At 48.1% G+C, this 23504-nt stretch overlaps 1 protein-coding gene across 6 annotated transcripts in view; it reads left to right on the plus strand.

Annotated features, from left to right (window-relative positions):
* Dzip1l (DAZ interacting zinc finger protein 1 like) overlaps window positions 1-23112 on the plus strand; it is a 41680-nt gene extending 18568 nt beyond the window's left edge. For 5 of the 6 annotated variants that reach the window (XM_087905490.1, XM_087905491.1, XM_087905492.1 and 2 more), the window contains 11 exons: window positions 2642-2770; window positions 5392-5454; window positions 6624-6764; window positions 10618-10648; window positions 11338-11391; window positions 12203-12336; window positions 13583-13775; window positions 16456-16672; window positions 17053-17243; window positions 19531-19670; window positions 21582-23112. In XM_087905490.1, coding sequence (XP_087761616.1) covers window positions 2642-2770; window positions 5392-5454; window positions 6624-6764; window positions 10618-10648; window positions 11338-11391; window positions 12203-12336; window positions 13583-13775; window positions 16456-16672; window positions 17053-17243; window positions 19531-19670; window positions 21582-21743 — 1455 coding nt within the window. In that variant the 3' untranslated portion in view covers window positions 21744-23112. The remainder of the gene's footprint in view (window positions 1-2641; window positions 2771-5391; window positions 5455-6623; window positions 6765-10617; window positions 10649-11337; window positions 11392-12202; window positions 12337-13582; window positions 13776-16455; window positions 16673-17052; window positions 17244-19530; window positions 19671-21581) is intronic. The other variant, XM_087905489.1, reaches the window with a different exon arrangement.
* Window positions 23113-23504: the final 392 nt, after the last annotated feature.

Consider the following 23504-nt stretch of genomic DNA (forward strand, 5'->3'; position numbering starts at 1 on the left):
GAACCTTGTTTTGGAAGTGAATTGTCAACTGCTTTTCTCGCCATCACTCCATGTTTTGCCTAAAGATACATACCAGCCCGTTTTCCTAGGGGGATGGCCATGAGCTCGCTCTCTCGCTCTCTCTCTCTCTCTCTCTCTCTCTCTCTCTCTCGTGTGTGTGTGTGTGTGTGTGTGTGTGATCTGTAATTATTCAAGCCTTTCCAACACAGTGTTCCCCTGCCGTATTAGGGCTGTTCTGTGGATGGTAAGCTGTTCCTCCTTGGTGTGGCTCTCTGCTCTCCTCACTAGCTCTCTACCCATAGTTCCCGATTTTACGTGTTCCTGACTGGATACTTCCCAACATGTTGCCTGCTCAGGAGGCATTTATAAATAACTGTTGATTTGAATTGAAGGCTGCTATTCAGAAATCACCTATCAAGGGCCAAAAAATTACTTTTAGTTAGGAAATCTGAGAAAATGACATGATCCTTTGCCGGCTGTGGCTTGCTTTCTGATTCAGAACACATTCTTTTAATACTAGAACAGCCCACGATTGTATTTATTTTTTGCTTGTTTGTAGACATTCACATTATGCTTTTATGTCTCCTACCTCCTTTCAACATTTTATTATATTAAAGTATAGGGACCAAATTGGATACAAGGTTATCAGTATTGTTTGATAATTATTTTGTCAATTCATCCTTTTTGTTTGTTTGTTTGTTTGTTTTTGAGACAGCGTTTCTCAGTAACTTTGGAGTCTGTCCTGGAACTAGCTCTTGTCGACCAGGCTGGCCTTGAACTCACAGAGATATGCTGGTCTCTGCCTCCCGAGTGCTGGGATTAAAGGCATGTGCTACCACCACCTGGCCCAATTCATCTTTTTTTAAATTCTGGGGGGAAACAACGTGAGAGTCTGTTCAGAATGATTGGGAAAGTCCTGTGAGATAGTCCTCAAAACCACAGACAGCATCCTGACGGGAGGAGGGCTGTGGAGAGCTTAGTGCACTTTGATAGCATTGCTCCTTAGAGCTTGCCTGGTACAGAGGCGTGAGCACTTTGGCTGTGTTGCCTGACTGCAGAGAGAACATAAGGGTACATGGGGTAGGCGAAGCTGCTGGAGGATACGCTAACAGGAGCCCCTGGCCATGGAGGTCCGTGGTGCAAAGGGCCATCTGTGTGGCGTGCTACACAGCCACAGAGAAAGCAGAGGTGCATATCGGAACCCTTCCCCTTGGTCCCCAAGTTGTTCTGGCCCCTGTTAAAGTGTTTGCCAACAAAAATACTCAAACTGGGAAATGATTAACGTTTTGTCCTGGTATTGCTTAAGCAGTGGCTGGGAAAAGTTATCAAGAACACCAAGTAAACTCAGGCTCAAAGATTTTTAAAGCTGGAATAAGGTTTATCATAAGGTTATGTGTGGGGATAGACAGGAACTTTGTAGGTGTAACGTGGGCAGGCGGAAAGGGCTTCTGTCTTTCATCCAGTTGTGCCTGCCTTCTCCTCTGTTACAGTGTTAGTTCAAGAATCACTAAGTCAATAAGCTGGCCCTGACGATGTGGAAGTGGTGGTGGTGGGGGGTGGTGAGCTGGCCCTGAGGGCCCGAGAGCAGCAAAACTGGCCCTGCTCCTTGCTGCCTGATGCAGTGGGCGAGCTGTCTGGGGCAGTGCTGGAGCGCTTGCCCTGGTGGTGTTGATGAGGGAAAGCTGGTGGGCTGACCAGGACTTGAGGTAGCCCACCCTCATGTCTCCCTTATCTATGCTGGAGCAAGTGAAGGGGCTGGACCTGCAGATCCAAAGCTGCAGGGTCTCCATGACACAAGGCAGCAACCCTGTGAAGGCCCAATATCAAGGGAATAGCAGAAGCCAGAGGGTCAAGCCAGACCAATGAACCATTGTAATGAACATTTACAAGTAAAGATGTGTGGACTAAAAGGTACACTGTGTGACTCACTGTATCCCACTACAGCTTCTACACCGAGACTTTTTTTTTTGTATGTTAGTTTTTTTTTTCTTTTAAATTTTATTTTTTTTTTGGGGGGGGGGATGTGGCAAAAGCAAAGGGTGGAAATGAAGGGATGGGAAGATGAACGGGATTGGGATGCATGATGTAAACCCCACAAAAAGTCAATAAAAAAAGTAAAAAAAAAGTCACTAGATATAAATGGCATGGCTCTGAATACTGTGCAAAACCAAAAACAGCTGTTTCTGGTGACAGCCAGAGTGTGAGTGTGTGTGTGTGTGTGTGTGTGTGTGTGTGTGTGTGTGTGTGTGTAAGAAACAGGGATCCTCAGGGCATGGCTTGGGATCTAGAGATTCTTACATGGGCCCTAAATGTCGTGTTTTTCAGTTTAATCCAGAGCTAGGAACAAATTGGCCAGGAGCTGGGCAAGCTTAGAACTTGGGGACATCAGAATTTCACTGGAACTGAAATAACACAAGTTTGTTTTTTCCATGGGTGCTTCTGTTGTGCAGGGGTTGAGCCTGGGAGACGCCCACTGAGGGGACTGCTGATTTGTGTGGCTGTCTGCAGGCACACAGTAGTAGTGAGGGCAAACCGTCCGGCTGTTGATTGGGGTCCCTCTTCCGGTCCTGTACTGGGGAAGGTATATAGCCTGTGTCATGTCTAGGACTTCCTTTAATGAGATGATTCTTGGCTTTTCCAGAAGCTGAAGGTGCTGCAGACCTACAGTGTGACCGCGTCCCACCTTGGGTCTCTACGGGACGAGGAGTCCGAGGAGCGACTCAAGCAGGCCCAGGAGCTCCAGGCCCTTCGAGAGAAGATGGAAGTCCAGGTGAGCTCGAGCTGATGTTTGCTCCACTTCTCTCCAGAGCAACGAGGAAGGAATCTGTCTGTCCTCACCGAGGCCTCGGTTTGCCTTGTGGATTTGGTGAAGTTGAGAGACATCAAAGTTCTATATTTTCAGGCATTGTTCGGTATGAAAGCACTGAATATATGGTTCCCAGGCAAGGTTGGCAGTGCGTTTAATCATCATATTTACCTGATATGTACTAATATATGCAAATGCAGGTGGGTCTTTTTGACATCTTTGTCCCGACTTTCATTTGGATAAGGTTGAAAACAATTCAGAAAGTGTGCAAGTGTCCTGGGCTGTGAAGATATTTATGACAGATCTGTGGTGTGGTAGTGAATGGTTAGGTATCAGCTCAGAGCTAAAAATCCACTTGCCAGTTTCTGTGGTGTGCAGACTCCTATTGGCCATCACTATGAGGTCATTGAATCGAGCTGGGAAGATTCATACCCAGTCTACTCTGGGAGAACTTTACTCAGGTCCAGGCAGAGGAAGTCCGTATCCTCTCTAAGACCACAGCAATCAGCCACAGCCCAACGTGAGCTCCTGTGTCCACTCTCTAAGGTGGTTGGGAAAGAGCCGGAAGTCTGTCTGCAGAAAGGCGCTGAAACTGATGAAATGGTGTCTTAGTTAGGGTTTCTGTCACTGTGAAGAAACACTATGATTCCAGTAACTTATAAATGAAAACATCTAATTGGGGTTGACTTATAGCTTCAGCGGTTTAGTCCATTATCATCATGGTGGGTAGCATGCATGGCAGCGGGCAGGAAGACATGATGCTGCAGGAGGAACTGAGAGTTCTCCATCTGGATCCATAGGCCACACCTCCCAAGAGCACCACTTCCTATGGAGCTATGGGGGCCATTTTTATTCAAACCACCGCAGACTAGTTTGCTTTCTATTGCTGTGTTAAACACCGTGATCAAATGCATCTTGGGAAGGAAAGAGACTTTATGGCTTCCACTTCCATGTTGCAGTGCATCATCAAGGGGAGCCAAGGAAGGGACCTCGAGGACAAACACTGCTCAGTGGCTTGCTCTCCTGAGTCTTGCTCAGAACCACCCCAGGGATAACACTGCCCACAGTGGCCTGGGCCCTTCCACATCAATCATCAGTTAAGAGAATGCCCCACAGGCTTGCCTGCAGACCAGTCAGGTGGGGGCATTTTCTCCATTGAGGTTCCCTCTTCCCAGATGACTCCAGTTTGTGTTAATTAGACAAAAAAAAAAAACCCAAAACAACCAAACAAAAATATCTAACCAATACAGATAGTTCATAGATTTTTTTTTATATATATAATAAAAATGTCATTGTTTCTGGGGAGATGGCTTGGTGAGTCAAATGCTCACAATACAAGCATGAGGACCTTAGTTTAGATTCCTAATGCCTATATAAATGCCAGGAGCAGCATGCATCTAGAACCTCAGAGCCAGGGGACAGAGACAGGCAAGATTCTGGGGCTCACGGCTCACTGCTCTCAATCCGTCTAGCTAATTGATTTAACAAGAGACCCTATCTCAAAATTAAGACAGAGTGACACCTGGCCTCCATGTACATGCAAGCATACCTGTACACACACTTATACACACATATAACACACACACATGTGCGCATACACACAGCCTTTCTTTTCCTATGAACTTGAACTCTGTTCATATTCTTCCTTTTTTTTTCTTTGTCCCCTCTTCTTTCTTTCACTCTTTGCTACAGGGTCTTACGTAGCTTGGGCTGACCTCCACTTCCTGTGTGTCTGAGAAGTACCCTAACCTTGAACTCCTGACCTTCCTACTTCCAGCTTTCAATTGCTAGAGTTAGAGCCTTGAGCTACTGCGCTGGCCTTTTGCTTCTCCTTGTGGAAATTAATCCAGTCTTTTGCTGTTCTAGTTGTGGATATTTTCCCCCAGTCTTCTATTGGTCTTTTAACTTTATTGTTGTTTGGTTATAAAAAAGTAAAGTTTCTCAGGTAAAAGTTATCTTTTTTTAAAAGTGTCCTTTTCATTTTCAGAAATGTGTATGGATGTGTCTCTGTGTATATGCATGCATACATGTGTCAAGGTGCAGCAGCTAGAAGAGGGTATTGGAACCCCTGCTGCTGCAGTTGTAGGCAGTTGCAAGCGGCCTGATATAGGTGCTGGGAACTGAATTCAGGTCCTCTGCAAGAACAGTGATCCTTGACTGCTGGACATCTCTTCAGACTCTCCACCTGTCCTTTATTACTGCGCCTGCTCTGAGATTTAAAAAGAAAATAGTCCTGTGTTTTCTTTGAGTGATTCTGTGGCCTTGATCACTACCATTATCATTTTGCTATCTTGATTTTTATGTGTAATTATCTGATCTGTCTATAGTTTGTATTGACTTAAAACAGTCATACAAGCTTTTACTTTTTTTCTGGTCAGTTAGCCATTTGTTCAAACACAAAGTCAGTAATCTCTCTCCCATTAAGTTTCCATTTTCCCCCCAAATTGGTTCGGTTTCTCTATTCTGTCTCACTCATCTCTTTGTCTAACCAGGAGCAGCTAGTACCTTTTACTCCTCATAATTTTATAGTTTGTATTTATTACTACATAGCAGGCTCCACTTAACAAGCTTTTGCTCTCTTTCAGAAAGCAGAATGGAAGAGAAGAATGAAGGCACTGCAGGAAGAGCGGGCGGCCGAGAGGAGAGAGGTAGCTGATGCTTGGTAGCGGGAACGTTTGCTTTCCCGTGACCTCGCCGTATGCAGCATCCCCCTCCCTGTCCCATTCTCTGTCTAGAATGGGTTGTCAGGTGTATTGTGGATACTGCTCATGGCTGCCAGTCCCCTTTAATATACAAATGGGGTCATCTTCCTATCCAGCAGATTCTTCAGCCAGGAGCTGTTGTGCCCAAGTTTCTGGTCGCCAAATGAATTCACAGAGCCGGATTTCCGATGCAAATTACATGAGGGTTTTTTTTTTTTTTAAATAATATTCACATTTATGTTTGGACCAACACCTTTTCAGCACTACAGCATGGAGCCTTGGGGGAGAGCAGAACTTTTAAAGGGGAAATGCTGTAATCAGGGGAGTTCATGTCCTGTTCTCTTGAGATTAGATAAGGAGTACATAGGATAAAGTAGTTTCTGAACCCATTGGTCAGTTTTGGGGGCACGAAAACCTAACAAAGAGTCCTTAATAACTGACAAGGTGTCTGCAAGGACAGGATGCCTCCCAAGAACATCTGGACCTCGTTAAATTTTTATGGCTTCTTTGTAGATGCCCAAGAAGAGAAGGCAAGTTGAGGAGGAAGTTGGTTAGCCTTCTCAGGTTCTGCTGGCCCATGGCCTAGAAGATGCCAGGAGCTTGGCCCATGGGGATGACACTTGCTCTCACCTCATTTTAGGGTTACCTAGTCCCCATGTGATGGTTTCATTTCATTTGTATTCTCTAGAGTTTCTTTATACAAATATTAATAAATAGCTTTACTTTACCTTTGCGCTTACATTAGAGGTGGCATGGGAACACATTTTCCTCCCTTCTTGTTTTTATCTGATAAGAAATTTAATGATTTTTGAGTGGTCTTTTTCTCACCTGCCTCTCCTCAGTGGGTGACCACATCCAATGGAGACCCTTCTTCCCTGGTCCTAGAGGCCTGCCTTACATTTTCTCCTCTCCTTTCTTCTCTGGCATAGCTCAAAAATGGACCCAAACCAAAAGGCAGCTAGAATTGTTTGGAAGCCACCTACACAGTCTAGAAATTCAGTCTGGCCTCAGGCGATACCTGCCACCAGCATTTGGCTAGAGGGACCACCTTTCTTACCTGGGGTACTTGGGTCCCTATAGACATCTGACTGACCAACCTTCCTGTGCCCCACCAGATGCGGGAGGAGAATGAGAGGCTCCATGCCACCCTGTCTCAGGATCAGAAGAAGGCAGCTGCCCAGTCGCATCGCCACATCAACGCCCTCCGTGCTCAGCTTCAAGAACAAGCCAGGCTTATTGCGTCCCAGGAGGAGACGGTAAGTCAGTCCTTTCCCTAGTCGTTGCCTGCAGCTGCCAGGCCTCTTTTCTGTGAGGATGGCTTTGGATCCTTCTGAGTTCATGCTGTTGGTGTCCTCAGGCTCCTGAAGGGAAGTGAAGAGGGGTACAAGGTTGTAAGGCTACAGCTACCTTCCTCAAGGCGTGTGTCTCACTCTTATCCTCAGAGACCACGTAGGATGCCTGGTTCCAGGCTGGCACTTTGTATGAAACCTCTCTGAAACCTCAAACTGCCTTTCAAGAGAGAGACCATTTTCTTCCTCCCCACCTTTATTCAATGGATGATGGAACAGGCTGGGTTTTCTATATGTGGCCGGTGACATCGTCTCTTGCTAGGCTGGCGGGACACAGAGATGTGCTCCTTATAGTATTTTCACAGATGTAACTTGTTAGTCAGCCGCCGTTCCATAAAGGAACAGCTTCTGATGCGGGTTTTCTAATAAGCCAGCGAGACAAAAGTTGCTGAGTCTCCGAGCATCTTCTAACGCTGGGTCCTGTGACTCTTCACCTGTTCTTGATAATTCTTCCCCACCCCCAGTCTGTACTCAGCTCCCCTTTGGAAGTCCAGGTCTATGGGAAGGTCCGTCTCCTCCAAGCCCACCTGGGACCTCAGGTTCCTGTGTTCTGCATAGCCTGGGGTTACTGCCGCTGTCTAGTCCCTTCCTCCTCTCCTTGGACCCCTTGTTAGTTACACTTTTCGGTTTGCTTTTTTCTTTTCTTTTCTTTCCTTTTTCTTTTTTTTTTTAAAGATTTATTTATTATGTATACAGTCTTCTGCCTGCATGTATGCCTGCAGGCCAGAAAAGGGCACCAAATCGCATTACTGATGGTTTGTAAGCCACCATGTGGTTGCTGAGATCTGAATTCAGTACCTTTGAAATAACCAATGCTCTTAACTGCTGAGCCATCTCTCCAACCCCACTTTCTGCTTTCTAGCCATATCATGTCAGTCACTGTACCCATCAGTCATGTGACAAAACTTTTTCTGGGAGACACAACATGCATGTCTACTCACCCCAGATAGGGAACCCATGACAGACCAAAGTGCAGATATCACCAAAGTTCAACTTGGCAAGCCAATGAGTCTTATTGGGGTTACTTACAGGAGCAGAAATGACTCAAACATAACTGTATTACCAAAGCCCACCCAACATGGGTGACTGCTCACAAAAACTGCTGGGAACTTGGAGCGCACTGCACAGCTTCAGAGAGCTCAGTAGCTTGGAGGGTCCTTTCCGAGAGATGCTGTTGGTCTAAATCTCTTCCTGGCAGCTCACCTGGTTTCTGCTTCTTCAGACCACTGGTCTGGTCTCAGCCTTTTTTTTTTTTTTTTTTTTTTTTTTTTTTGTGGCATTTCTCCTCTCAGAGTCTGTGTCTTAGCTTGTCTGAGAGTCTTCTCTGTAGCTCAGCTTTCTGAGAGGGACTCTCAGCTTTTATTCCTTTCTCTATCAGGGAGGGGCCTAGTGAATCTGGTCAGTTTCAGGGACTTCCCTACGCTCTTGTGAGTTGTCTACCTGCCTGCTTCTGGAGCTTACTACACAAGATGGATTGTTTCAATCTCAGAGGAAGCTGTTACAGGACCCCACCTTGTCCCTTGCTCCCTGCAAACACTGGCCTCTTCACTGCTTGTCTTAGGGTTTCTATTGCTGTGAAGAGACACCGTGACTGTGGCAACTCTTATAAAGGAAAACATTTAACTGGGCTGCCTTGCAGTTTTCAGAGATTCAGTGCATTATCGTCATGGCAGGAAGCAGGCAGTGTACAGGCAGAAGTGGAACTGGAGAAGGAACTGAGATTTCTGTGACTTCTTCCACAAGCAGCAGAAGGAGACTGTCACACTAGGCTGTCGCACTAGGCCTGCCTTGAGCCTATCATTTCTCAAAGCCCACCTCCACAGTGACACACTTCCTTCAGCAAGGCCACAGCTACTCCAGCAAGACCACACTTCCTAATAGTGCCACTTAAGGGCCAAGGACTCACACATATAGAATGGTCTATGGGGGCCATACCTGTTCAGACCTTCACACTGCTGTAAGCCACCTCTGGTCCACTCTGGAGGTGTGCCTTCAGAACTATTGTTTGCAAGTGTTTCGTTGAGGGACCTGGTGGCTCACGACAACAGAGTAAGTAGTAGCGGCTTGTGTTGATCATACACCCAAAGAGGCAGCAGTTGCGGGCTGTGGTTAGCTCGCACCAAATTCACGCCACTGAGACTCTGATTTCACTTTTACTTTCAGTCATGCTAGTTATAAGACAGCATCGCAGTCCCAACCATCACAGTCATAGCTGATGGAAGAAGTTGATGAAAAGGCCCTTCCCTTCCTAGGACATGTCAAAAGAATTTATTTGTTCTGTGTGTGTGAGTGCGCGTGTGCACTCCAGCACGTATGTGGAGCTCAGAGGGCAACCTTATGTAGTTTATTCTTCCTTATACTTCATGTAGATTCACGAATCTAATGCAGGTCACCAGGCTTGGGCAGCAAGTGGCTTTATCCGCTGAGCCATCTCACCAACCCAAGGCTTTGGAGACATATTATTGGTCAAAGCCATGTCAGTGAGCAAATATAACTTTAAAGAACCTGGGGTGAAAGAACATCATTTTTAAGAAGAGATCTTCATTTTTTAAAAAGATTTTATTTTGTGTGAATAGTGTTTTACCTGCATATATGTATTATGCCATGTGTGTGCCTGGTGTCCTTGGAGGTCAGAAGAGGCTATGTGGGGGCGGGGAGGCTTCTGGAACTAGAATTATTGAAGGTTGTGAGCCAGAGGCTGCTGGGAACTGAATCCGGGTCCTCTGCAAGAGCGGTAAGTGCCCTTCGCTGCTCCTTCATCTCTCCAGCCCCACATGGCTGGGTTTCCGGTTGCGGGGGTAGAGATAGGTGAGGAGAAACAGGTGGGGATCGGGATCGGAAGAGAGCTGCAAGAGTTCATGGTGCAGCTGGTGAGAGAAACCCAAGCAGAAACAGAAGAGAGGGTGTGTGTGCCCCATAGGCGGATGGTGCTTCACAGCCCCAGGAGAGGAGCAGCCGCCTCTGTATGTGAAATGGCCCTAGGACTTGAGAGTGGGCCATAGTTTTCCTCTTCAGTGCTTCTCTCTTCTAAAAGTGTTTCTTTTATTCAGAAGCCAGCTTGCTTCTTCCTGACTCCATGTGGCAAAACAGACAAACTAAGAAAACCAAAAACAGTTGGCTACTAACCTTCTTGACCCTTTGCTAGTTCAGATCTCCATCCAGACACGGACAAGCAGCTGTAACTGTGGTCCGAGGTCATGTTGACCAAATTCGACTGCTCCGTCTGCAGCCTGTGAAAGAGGAAGGAAAAGGCCCTTGTTAGGGAAGGGGCACTGAGCAGATTTACCAGTGTCTGGGTCAGGCCTCCTGGCAGGGATGCTGACCAGGCCTCTGTGTGCCCATGAACCAGGCCAGCTGTCTGCATCACTGGTTAGAATTTCTCTCATCTCCTGGCTGTCTTCCATCAATTTTACCTCCGTGCCAGCTGTACCCTTGTCCCATTCCGCTTCCGCGGGCTCGCGCCCTGAAGGAGTGGGTTCTCTGAAGACTGCCGTTCTGGTCTCCTTTCCCCGAGAAAGCTAAGCAGCTGGTTGTCCAGGAATGCTAGCGATTACTCTTCCTTGGTGTGGTCTCTTTCCACACACGCACAGTGGGAGACGAGATGTGCTTGGAGCTGGGTAGTAAGTCATTCTAGTTCTTAGTGGGTGGCAGGGTAGCAGTGACTGCCCTCTCTTCCTGTTCTGGGCAGGCCTGCTGCTCAGAGCAGAGTCCCTACAGTGTCTCCTGCTGGCTGTAACCTGCTCTGTCCCATCTTTTGCAGATCCAGACGTTGTCCCTCAGGAAGGCGGAGGGTAAGTAAGTCTGCAGTGGGTGGTCAGGATCAGTCTTTGAGTTCTGGGCTCTTTGCCTTCTATGCCCCACCCCAGGTGATTTATGGGTCAAACACTGGTGACAGCAGTCCGTGGAACATTCGCTGTGGTGTCAGGCTGTCCAACTGGATGAGACAGAGGGCTTATGGGAGGGAGGTCATTTGTGCTGAAGCTTTCTTTCCATCAGCTATCAGCGATTCTTGCCTGGTTTTATTGTTCTCTAGTGGGAGGGAAGAGAGAAGGGTCTTGGGCATGGTGTTGATAGGACTGGGCCCTTGAGTTGTCTTCCTAATTCGCCTTATCTGTGGCAAGCCATTCATAGCGACTTTCATGCCGAGTACTTTCCTTTCCTCCTCACGTTACATTGCGATTTGATGTGCGATGGGTATTATAGCTCTATTTTTCCACATAAGGACACTGAGGCTTAGTGAGGTTCAGAGACTTATCAGCTTATGCACAGCCATTGGAGGCAGAGCTGGGGTGTGAGTCTGATGTTCCTACCTCTAGTGTCTGTGTGGGTGGCTGTTTTTTCCATCCTGCCCCTCTGGGAAAGATGAATCTATGGAGGGCTTGCCCTTACAGGCCAGCTCTCCCCTGGGGTACTACATCTTTCTCTGAATCAGGGGTGAGTTGCAGGGTTCTGGTCCCACTAATTGTTCCTGTCTTCTCAGAAGTCCAAGAGGTGCCAAAGGCTGTGGACACAGAGGAGGAGTCTTCTGAGGAAGGTGGGTCTCTCTCTCTCTCTCTCTGTCTCAAGCAGATTGGCTGCTCTCCTCACTTTTTATTTTCTCCTTAACTATAATCTGAACACGTGAAGCTATGGCGGAAGGAACTGAGGACACAGGATAAATATTCCTTAAGCACCTTGTGTGTATCAGATATCTGTGTAAAGGTACTAACGTGTGGTCTACAGGGCCACTGAGTCACAAGGCTACAGGAGGCAGAGCCGGCGCCTGCTGGGCTTCTGACTCAGGTCCTGACCTTGTGCCTGCCCCGCTGCCTCTCACCTAGTGCTGTTCAGAGCACTGGAGGAGCTCACTGCACTGGCTTTCCAGTGGTTTCTGTTTTCCATGTGAGTGAGCTGTGGGTAGATCATGGAGGACCTAAAGTAATAAGACTGTCAAGTGCTCCAGAGAGGAATCTTGGCTGCCCTTTAATCAAGAACAGAACCAGATTCAACGGGTGGAGGTCTGGCTAAGGCCTGGAGCCCACAGAACAAGTTGTTTCTAGCGTTTGATTTCAATTCCCAAAGCTATGAGTTGACCTCAGGACGGACAGCCCAGATCTGGGATGTCCTGGCTGGCAGGGGATGGGGGTGTAGAAGCTGGGTGATGAGTCTAAGACAGTGACAGCCAGGAGGGAAACTATGTCATCTTCTGGCCCAGGGGTTGAAATGTGGGAGGGACCTGCTTTGGACTCATTCTAGGAACTGGGGTTACTGGCTGGTACAAGGGCTCTCAGGGTCACTGGCAAGCAGGTCCAGGGATGGTGGGCTCAGCGGGGAACACTGACCTCGCTTATTGTCTCCTGCTGCAGAGCTGCAGAGCTCCCATGATGAGCAACGGAAGGTGTTAGCTGCTCTGAGGCAAAACCCCACCTGGCTGAAGCAGTTCCGCCCCGTCCTGGAGGACACCCTGGAAGAGAAGCTGGAAGGAATGGGGATAAAGAGGGTCGGTTCCCGGGCTACTGTTGACCTAGTCGTTTGGTTCCCGGGCTACTGTTGACCTAGTCGTTTGATTATGTGTGTAAAGACAGGGTCTGGCTGTGCAGCTCAGGCTGACCTTGAACTCACATCAATCCTCCTGCCTCAGCCTCCAGGGTGCTAGAATTAACATAGTGTGCCACTGCACCAGGCTAAGGGATACAGTTTTAAGGGCTGAGACCTATAATGAAGACAAAGAGTGTTCTTGCCCAGAGAGGCGATTGGTTGGTCTTTATCCTGCAGACTCGTCCGTTTCTTTCTGTGCTCATTGCTATCTCGGGATAGCTTCTGTCCTGAGAAGAGAGGGCTCTACTTTGCTCCAGGACCTTGTCCTGACGCTCTCAATGTTCTTCGCTTACTGGTTACTTCTTTCCCTGTCTTTTTAATCAAGTCACCAATAGAGGACATTTAGCTGGCTGAGTCTGGTCTATGGGCCAGTCCCACATGCGTCAATGTCTCTCTCTAAGTCCACTCTCTATGTATGGGGCCTGTGACTGTCCCCAGATGTCCACAGACAGAACCCGAGAGCATCTATTAGTAAATAAAGGTTCAGCATGTTATCAAAGTAGCCAAGGGTCATAGCATTGAACCCACCAATTGCATCTCAATGAGTAAGATTAGAAAAACAAGTGAAGCAAACATAGACGGCTAGGTTGAGTTTTGTAAAGACACTGTCTTCAGCTGCTGCTTAATCCTATGTCGGTCCTGTGTTCAGTTTTGATTTAAAAATGTCTAATTTTGATAAATCTTCCTCTTGGATTCAGGTGCCTCCCAAGCCCTCTCCTGGGCTCTGGGTGGTTGGTAGGCAGAAGCCCAGGCAACTTCTAGTAGTACACACTGGACTTTGAAGTTAAGTTTTCCAAACGCTGTTAAACAGAGAGAACACCGTAGTACCGGAGCGCAAAGGGAAGCAGGCTGTGCTCTCCTCCTGAGATTAGGTTGGACGTTGGGAAAACACGCCCCATCCAAGTCCCTTATGGGGTAAAGTGGATTGGACTATGATGTAGCACTTCGCCTAATCCTATGTTGTGCATTGTGGTAGAGTTCCTAGACCCTGAGTTCGCACACTTTCTGCTATGTGTGAGGCCCACCCTCTCTGTTCCCTACTTCACCCCCTCCCACACAGGCTGCAGACACAGTGCCTCCGTGTCAGCAGCTATAGGGAAAGGGTGAGGGAGCCTGTGTATGTGAAGGTACACGTTTGCCTCTTTCAGGACACAAAGGGAATTTCAGCTCAGACTCTCCGACAGCTGGAGTCCCTGCTGAGAACCCAACGGGAGCAGGCAGCTCGAAGTTTTCATGAATTTCGGAGTCTGAGGGAGAAACTCAATAAGGAAGTGACCAGTAGGGTGAAGCAGAGATGGGAGAGCACCGCTGGGGGCTCCCAGCCTGAAGGCCAGCCTCCAGGTAAGCAGGACAGGTGGGCTTTGAGACCACAGGAGAGGATTCCATTCTGGCTGTGGCTTGTTTGCATAGGAGGAGAGAGTTTTCCCCGCAAGACCCCCCTCCCCTGGGATGTTTTTCTGACCAGTAGAGCTTGTGGAATTCTCAAGGGTAAATGAGTCCTGAGGTTCTCATTTGGAGAAACTGAGTCACGGGAGGAGCTGGGTTGAGATAGTTAAAGGAGGGTGAGGTTCCTTTCCTCAGTCAGGGCTGAGCATGACCAGGATGCCCATCCCCTCTCATGCTCTCATGCTCAGCAGGTCATGGTTGAGCTCTTCGTGCATAGAAAGTTTGCCAAATGCAGCCTGTATATCTCCCGGGGACATCAGAGCTGATTTTAGTTGGTACATGGACCAGTTATTTTACAACTTATTCTTTCTTTCCCTTCACATGAATTGGGGGAACAATCCTAGCATATAATCATGTGAGGTAATAGAATTATTTCTTGTATAAGTATAAAGCAGGGATTTTATGTTTAAAGTGCAGTTGTTTAATGTAAAATGTTAAAGAGACCACAGAACAGGTCGTATAAGAATATGGTAAAAATTATGTGAGTATCTGAGAAGCTCCATCCAAAGTCAGTTTCCTGACCTTAAGGTTTCTGAAGCTAGGACAGGTCTTGGCACTGCGGACATCTCTGAGAGACAGTTGGCTTTCCTGCCTGCGTCTGAGCTTGTGTTCCTTTGCTCATTTGCCCAAATGTCTCTGACTTAGTATAGTGTCTGCTTTGCTTGACTTTGTACCAGGACCTGCCCTGCCACATGAGAAAGCAGCGAGGACTGGGAGGTGTGAGCTACAGACACAGGGGTGCTGGGCACTCCGGAGAGGGAGGACTGGGAGGTGTGAGCTACACAGATACAGTGGTGCTGGACACTCCGGAGAGGGAGGACTGGGAGGTGTGAGCTACAGACACAGGGTGCTGGACACTCTGGAGAGGGAGGAGAATGCAGGGAGGACGGGAGATGTGAGCTACACAGATACAGGGGTGCTGGGCACACAAGAGGGGGAAGAGTGGGAGGTGTGAGCTACACAGACACAGGGAGACTCCGGAGAGGGAGAACTGGGAGGTGTGAGCTACAGACACGGGGTGCTGGACACTCCGGAGAGGGAGGACTGGGAGGTGTGAGCTACAGACACGGGGTGCTGGACACTCTGGAGAGGGAGGAGGATGCAGGGAGGACGGGAGATGTGAGCTACACAGACACAGGGGTGCTGGACACTCCGGAGGGAGAGCAGAGGGTTATGGAGAAAGGATGGAAATGTCCTCAGACTTCTGTCTTTCAGGGGGAAAGAAAGGGTGTCTTGCTTCTTCTAGGTACTACTTTTCCCCATTGCTGTCATCAGAAAGGCAGGAGAGAGCCTCCCCTCTCCCCAGTGCCCCTTCCCTAGCTTTGGGGTTCAAGTCATTAACTGCGATGAAAGATTCATGTTCATGACATTTTGCACTTCCTGCTCTGAGTCCACTTATCCTCACACTCCCCACTAGCCCTTTGCCAATGCTCACCTCTGTCTAAGCAGTTCTCAACCTGTGGGTCGCATCCCCTTTGGGGGTCGAACTACCTTATCACAGGGTTGCATAACGGACATCGTGCATGGCAGATATTTAGTTACGATTCATAACAGTAGCAAAATTGCAGTTATGAATTAGCAATGAGATAATTTTATGGCTGGGGAGGGTCACCACAACATGAACTGCATTACAGGGTTGCAGCATTAAGACGGTTGAGAACCACTGGCTTAGACCTTGCCTCGTTCTTGGGAGCTTGCTGCGAGATGCAGTGGAGGCAGCGGCAGATGGATGGCCAGGTTTGCAACCGTCATTACGCTCCACGGAGTTGAGGGCAAGGTCCTTCATAGCTCCAAGTCTCTGCAAAGCAAAGTGACATTACCTGAAGATGGGCTGGGGGCTGGGGAGGGGTGGGCAGCAGAGATATGCAAAGAGCTTCGCTTAGTGTCTGGTACACCGTAGCTGCAATTTATTGTTGTTTCCTCCCAGTAGACTTGTTTTGACCTTTCCCCTCTCTTCATCTTACCCCTTCCCACTTATGAATAAACACATCCTCTGAGAGCAGGGTGTCACAGACATGTTTGACCTTGAGTTATTGCAGTAAGAAGTACTTCTCGATGAACTCGGTGCATGCATGTTAATTACATGCAAAGCGCTTTCTCTAGCTTCCTGTGATACAGTTCTCTCTAGTTCGCTTTCCATGACCAAACATCACTGGACCGCTTGTTTCCTAATGGGAAACAGGGGTGGTATCTAATGCACGGCAGCCTTTCCTGTGACTTAAAGGTCCTGGCAGCTCTTGGTAGTTGTGTAGTCCTGCAGCGACCTCTGGTGGCAACAGAGTTTTCCTGCAGGGCCTCTTGTGTTCAAGGTTGTGAGCAAAGTCAGCCTGGGTCTGCAGACTGGTGGACTCCTCTGGTCGTCTGTAATGATGGCATGACCCGGGGACATCAAATACTCTCCAAGTCTCTGATGAAACTAGAGCTTTGTCCTAGTAGAGGGACTTAAGATATAGGGCGACTGTCAAATGTACTGTGGCTTGATGATTTCTGGTGTTAAGACTTTCTTCTGTGTTATTTCAGGACTACAGGCCCAACATTGGCAGGCTCTACAAGTCATTCCTTTCTGTGTTTCTAGTCAAAAGCCAGCACACCACACTGGCCACAAGGGAGGTCCGGCCAAAGACCAGGACCCTGAATGTGGCGCTGCCATCCAAGCCAGCAGAGCCTTCTACGCCAGCTCGTCAGAGCCATAGCAGCCATGGCCCTGGCCTCCCCCAGGTGTCCACCCCCATTCCACGCCCCAGAGTGCATGGACCCTCCAGTACCCCTGTTTCCCCTGGGCCCGGGCTGAGGTGAGCTCTAGACTTTGCCCTCTTGTGGGGTCTGAGGTGATGGCTTCTGGCCTCTGGAAGCCTGCCCTAGACCTTTACAGAGCTCTGTATTACAAGGGAGGGATGGGAACAGATGTGAATATTGAAGATCCCTCAGGCAGTGTTCAACCTGAGCCTCTGAGAAGAGACTGGGCATCCTTCACTCCCATCGAGGCAGGCCTACCCTTCCCTTCCCATCTCTTCTTCCAATCCATGACTACAGTGGAAGGGTGGGGCCTCAGGTCCTCTGGGCTTTATACTTCACCTGAGGGAGCAGGGCTAGCTTGGGACAAACCGGAAAGCCGAAGTCTGGCTTTTAAATTTTTCTTTCTGATCTGTGTCCCTCTCATTTCGTCTCGCAGCAGCACCCCCCCTTTTAGTTCTGAAGAGGAGCCAGAAGAAGATGTTGTACAGCGTGTGTCTCTTCAGCCCCCCAAAGTTCTTTCCAGGTCTGCACCCCAGCCGGAGGACAACTGGGGCTGGTCTGACTCTGAGACCTCAGAGGAGAGTGCCCAGCCCTCTGGCAAGGGCTCTGGTGGGTTGGCTTCCTCAGGTGAGTCTTTCTCTGGCCTCAGTTTCTCTATGTCCTGGAAAACCCTTCACCTTCTTCCGGGGAGTTTTGTTTTGGCATTTCTTCTTTGGTTCAGAAATGCCACGAGGAAGTTAGACCTGGGCAAGAGTTATTTTGCCCCCTGTTTTTGTCTAAATGTTGAGGTTTTATCTCTGAGTTGTCTAAATGTTGGAGGTTTTATCTAGTAGAGAAGGCCCTTTAAGGAATAGGTCCCTTTTGGGGCTATATGGAAGAGATAGAAGGTGGCTGAAAGCCCCGAGGGTATCTCCACCAACAGCAACAGTAGCATTTTATTTGGGTAAGAAAGTTTTTTGGCATTTTCTTCAGTGATAGGCAGGGATGCCACTTGTTGATGAGAAGCGCTTTATAGAGATTTAAGCTAAGGGTTCTGGTAATTGGGGTTAATTATTAATTCTTTAAACTTACCATACTATATCTAGTAGGTCATTATAATGATGAGTTGAACATTTCTCTTCTCAAAGTAGTGGCGTCTGCTCCCAGCCACTCAAGGTTCCCTTATAAAACTACCGACAGAAGTGAGGCCTCTGCCTTAGGTTGTGTTTCTGGCTCTGGCTGAGCTAGAGAGAATATGGGGCTTACAGTTCTGACTTTGCAAAGCTGAAGGGAGAAGCAGCAGGGTTTGCAGTCTGTCAGTGCCTGTCTTGGAGTCTGCAGTGCTGCTTCTTGTCTGAGGCATATACAAGCCTGTGAACCCCTCAGAAGCCACCAGGACTAGCTTTCTGGAGGCTCGATGCCTCAGGTGGGAGGACAGGCTGGGAAGCTGGTGGAACTGGGAGCCACAAGTCTTTGATACTGTTCTGACGCTATTACTCCCTGCTTGCCCTTGTGCAAAGCTTCTGGTTTCTTTGTTGGAAGAGGACAGATTTTAATAAGACGATTAATAAGAGGCCAAACAACAAGTTGGCTCATACTAGGAATTGAATAAACATTTGTCTTTTAAAGATTCATTTTATTTTTAATTATGTGCAAGTCTGTGTGTGGATATGTGCAAGTGAGTGCAGATGCCTGTGGAGGCCAGAAGAGGGTGCTAGATCCTTTGAAACCTGGAGTTACAGGTGCCTGTGAGCTAACTGATGGCAATCAAACTCAGATCCTCTGCAAAGGAGGTAGAGGCTCCTAACTGCTGAGCCATCTTTCCAGTCCCAGTCAATACAAAGTTCAATCATCCAGTGATCAATCATCCAAGGGCTGTTATAGCTCTAAAAGTCTGCTAAGATCCTTAGCATTTGAATCCAGAGGGCCATGTGATGTTTGTGCTGCGCTTCTCTGTCGTCTTGGTGCACCTGAGTGGGGGCCCATTGAAGATCTGAGTTACTGATTAACTTCTTCTTCCTACATGGAATTCGTAGGAAATCGTGCCTGTGATACTAAGATTTGATCTCTGTGTCTTTGGTGCAGTTTGTTGAAGGAAGTCATAGGAGTTACTTTTACTTTACTGTGACTAAAATGCCACAGAACAGCAACTTTGTTGCACAGAACAGCAGAACTGTGCAACATTTAGTGCACAGAACTAAATGCCAAGAACAGCTTCAAGGGAGGGATACTTAATTTGGTGCATGGTTTCCAGATACCAGCTTGTCACTGGAGGGGGTCTATGGAGCAGATCACATCCTGGCAGGCAGGAATCCAGAGAAAGGGGTACAGGAAAGAGACCAGGATCTGCCCACAGTAACCTACTCCTTCCAACTAGCTCCCACCTTCTACCTTTCCTCACACCTCCAAAATATCACCCCAGGAAGTATCTATTAAGAGACCAGTCCATCAATTCGATCAGAACCCTCATGACCTAACTGCCTTTGATAACGTCTCTACTAATTCCCTTGGCCATTCCCAACCCAGTCAAGCTGACAAGATTAACCGTCATGCATCACCTGACTGTACAATCTTTGTAGTTCACTAATTAAACAGAAAATTCATCAGAGGGATGATTTTCCTAAGCCTCCACCAGCAGCCATGTCATGAGTCAGCAGTTACATTATCAAGGAATTCTTATTTTTATTTATTTATTTTTTAATTACCAAAGCATTCTAAGCCCCATATAACCAGACTAGTATTAGCCTGGGCCTTCCCTGTCTCTATTTCCCTCTTTTTTGGGGGGGTGGGGTGGGGGAGACACTAATTCTGTCTTCTTCCTCTTGACTTTTGCTCTATTCTATCTGTCCAGGTTGGAGACGAGATATGGCCCAAAGGGACGAAGCGTTCGTTTCCCAGGCTTGTCCCACTAATATGACTACTTTCCCCCTTCCAGGAACTCTGGTGCAGTCGATAGTCAAAAACCTTGAGAAGCAGCTTGAAACACCAGTGAAGAAGCCCTCCGGAGGGGTCAGCATGTTCTTAAGGCCCAACGCTGCCCTTCAGAGGACTTCCACACCAGCAAGGAAGTCTCAGGTAGGACACTTAAAGATGGCCCTACATTCCATGGAGAGCCAGTTCCAAATGTGAGGGCTTTGGGGTGAAGGCTGGGGAAAGACTGAGCAAGTGTCAGCTCTGACATGTCCCGAGAAGGACATTGCATGTGACCTTGTCTCCTTTGTCCTCTGTATGTGGAAAGATGACCACTTTGGATTTTTTTTTTTTTTCTGTGCCCATGTTGATGTTAATCATTAGGTAAGTTCTTTCTGGGGAGATTTATTTTCTAGTCTCCTGCCTCCAAGAGTCTCCTGCTGTGGCTGCTCTCTTCCCGTGCTGTCTCTTCCATACTGGGCCCCTCCCCAGCCCTTACTTCTCAGAAGACCCCAGAAAGGTTGGGTATAAACACTGCCCACCCTCAGAGTGGTGCCACCCAGCACATCAGACGGGGACATGTAGACACCTTGTTCCAACTATTCAAGGTGGTGGGTGCCTCACCGTTGCACTCCTTGGTGGCTGCTCTCCCTCAGGTGGCAGCTGCCATGGAGTTTGCAGACTTAGCACTCACATGAATGCCAGACTCTTTGCCGCCTTCTCCCTCCCTTGGGAACAGCTGCCACTTTCTGTTACCTTCTAGGGTAGGAAAACATAGAACTCTTTCCTGTCACTCCTTTCAGCCTCAGGCCCATTTGCAGAGGATGAAGATGTTGCCCTAAGCAACAAAAGGAGGAGTGAGTAGCTGTCTTTTTAGTGCTGCTGCTGGAACCCAGGGCCTCCCCCACCTGCAAAACAGGCACTGTCACTGAGCAGTCCCCGTAGTCTCCCGCTTCTTGTTTTACAACAGCACCCCGACATACCTTTTCTCATCACACAGTATGTATGTTTGGCGCGTCTTGGAGTTTATGTAGAGCCCCAAGTTCTCCTGCTCTCCATTTAGAAAGAGCACCAATAGTCTAACTTAGACAGAGGTCTGCCTAGGCCCTGGATGGGCTCTTTTTACCTGCCAGGATAAAATAGCTGGAATGTTGTTCCCATCTCCTCTCAAGTTCAGCGTTTTCCAGGCAGCTCCGAGCACCAGTCTGTAAGGAACGGTCCTTTCGACTAAGGTGCATTCATCTCAAGAGTGTCCAGTGTTAAAGGCTTCCAGTTCTGTCAATGTGAGGAGTTAAAGTCTGCATATACTCTTACTCCATCTGTCTTTTCATCACAAGCTGTGTCGGTCTCGTCACGGAGCGTGTGTAAGCATCTCTAAGCTCCCCCTCTTCTCTGCTGTGGGTGGGCACTAATAGTCTACTGCAGCTAGATGATGATGTGAGCATGTATAGTCTAACATGCCCAGGTTTAAATGCAAATATGAGCATGTATAGTCTAACATGCCCAGGTTTTAATGCAAACATGAGCATGTATAGTCTAACATGCCCAGGTTTTAATGCAAACATGAGCATGTATAGTCTAACATGCCCAGGTTTAAATGCAAACATGAGCATGTATAGTCTAACATGCCCAGGTTTTAATGCAAACATGAGCATGTATAGTCTAACATGCCCAGGTTTAAATGCAAACATGAGCATGTATAGTCTAACATGCCCAGGTTTTAATGCAAACATGAGCATGTATAGTCTAACATGCCCAGGTTTAAATGCAAACATGAGCCAGCAGGTCTACCCGTAAACCTCTCCAGGGTGCTTGCTTGGCCTCATTAGTAGGAAACCAGCCCTGTTGCAATCACAGTGGCCCTGAGTCTCTGGAGCAGGTTTTCAGAGGTAGGGAGCTTAGAAGACAGGACTAGGAGTCACCTCTTCTCATTGCTTTAGCCTGAAGCATCACTTTCCCCCATGCTTTAGTCTGAAGCATCACCTTCCTCCATTTCTGTCTTGGATGCTGCTGAACTCTCTGTCATCCTCCTGCACTTACCAAAGTCTATTTCCTCCTCCTCTTTTACCTCTGCAGCTTTCTGAGGATGAGAGTGACTTAGAGATCTCGTCCTTGGAAGATCTCTCCCAGGACCTGGACCAGAGAGGAAAGCCGAAGCCGTTGTCCCATTCAAAGCTCCCAGAGAAGTTGGATGCCAGCCCTTGGAGCTCTGGCCGACCGAGGGTTCCTGGCTGGTGACTCTGCCTATGATTGCCAGAGGGCTTAGCCCGTTATCCGGCTCGGCTCACCCTAACAGAAGAGACGGGTAGGCTTCTTGCTCCCACCAGCAGCAAAGAAGTCTTTCCCGTGAGGAGAAGCAGAGCAGGAGACAGACAGGACCTCTATGTCTTCTCTGTGTATGGACTGCTACCTCAGAGGGCCCTGGTCCTGCCGCTATCCCAAGGGACTGGATCCTGGAGTGGTGTCATGTGTTAATGGAAGAAGGGTTGTAACAGGACCTCCAAGTGTTTCTTCCGGGATGCCCATGTCCAGCGCAGTCTTACAGGAGGGACTGTTTGTAGTCTGCAGGTCACCGTGGAGATGGGTCCTGCGTCAGTCACCAGTTCCCCACACTGTGCTGCGCTACTGAGTTGGGGTGCAGACAGAGGTAGGAGGTGCGAAGTGTCTGCTGCCAGGGCCAAACACAGTAATCTAGGGCTAGACATTAGAGTGTTAGGGGGGCATGGGAGAGACCTGTCCTAATTTCATTCCTGTTGCCGGGATAAAACACTGACCAAAAGCAACTTAGAGGAGGAAAGACTTGGTTGGGTTTATAGTTCCAGGTCACAGCCTATCACAGAGAGGCAGAGGCTGGAACCGGAAGGTCGAGCTGCTTGCTGTTCTCCACAGCATTACCTCTGACCAAGGAGGCCACTTCACAGCCAAAGAAGCATAGCAGGAACCGTGGCGGGCGCTGCGTGCTAACTGGCTCACAGCTGTATATACTCGGCTTGCTTATACGGCTCAGGACCACTTGCTAGGGATGGTGCCGTTCACAGTAGGCTGGGTTCTACATCCATGAACAACCAGGACAGTCGCTCACACACATTGCCCTCGGGCAGTTCCTCCACCGAGGTTCTCCTCTTGGACAGTTCTCAGTTGTGACAAATTGATGTTTAGACCTAATCAGGACACCTTTCAGAACAGACCAGGATGACCTTGGAGAAGTTCCCTGAGTTGTGACACCGGGTGGAGCTTGTTCATGGGCAAGAAGAGAGAGTAGTTTGGATAGAGCCTCTCATCCTCATAGAACCACAAATTTAATTTTTGAGACCATTTCTGACATGAGTTTTTATATATAGTTTTTTATATGACTGAATTTTTTTCGAATGGGAGACTTGAGGTTTTTTTTTTTTGTTGTTGTTGTTGCTGCTCTGTTTTTTGAGACAGGGTTTCCCTGTGTAGCTCTTATTGTTTGTTCTGAAACTCTCTGTAGAGCAGCAGGCTGACCTCGAACTCAGCTTGCTAAGATGAAAGGTGTATATGATGTCACATGACTTAGAGTGTATTTTTTTTAAGTACAAAGACATTTATTTATTATAGTGAACATTTAAATATGGAATGATGTGCGCACCTCTCTGTCGTTCTTTATTATATTTTTTTTCCAGCTTTGTGGCTTGAGGGTGGTGAAGAGGGGATGAAGCAGCTTCTCTCTCAGTAGTGCTGGTGTAGGGCCTTTGGGATGCAGTGATTAAAGCTGCAATAAGACAGCCAGCTTTACTGAGGTACTTTACCCGGGCAAGGTAAAGATGGCAGAAATGGGATCTGGCAGAGGAAGTTCGTGGAGCGCAATGCAAAGTGGAAGAAAGGAAGAGGCGTGTTGTAGTCAGCAATCTGTGCTGTGCAGAGACACCATGACCACAGCAACTCTTATAAAGGAAAGCCTTGAATTGGGGCTGGCTTTCAGTTTCAGAGGCTTAGTCCATTTTCATCACGGTGGGGAGCATGGGCACACAGGCA

Source organism: Myodes glareolus, chromosome 4 (assembly GCF_982192425.1).
Source record: "Myodes glareolus chromosome 4, mMyoGla1.1, whole genome shotgun sequence".
Taxonomy (NCBI): domain Eukaryota; kingdom Metazoa; phylum Chordata; class Mammalia; order Rodentia; family Cricetidae; genus Myodes; species Myodes glareolus.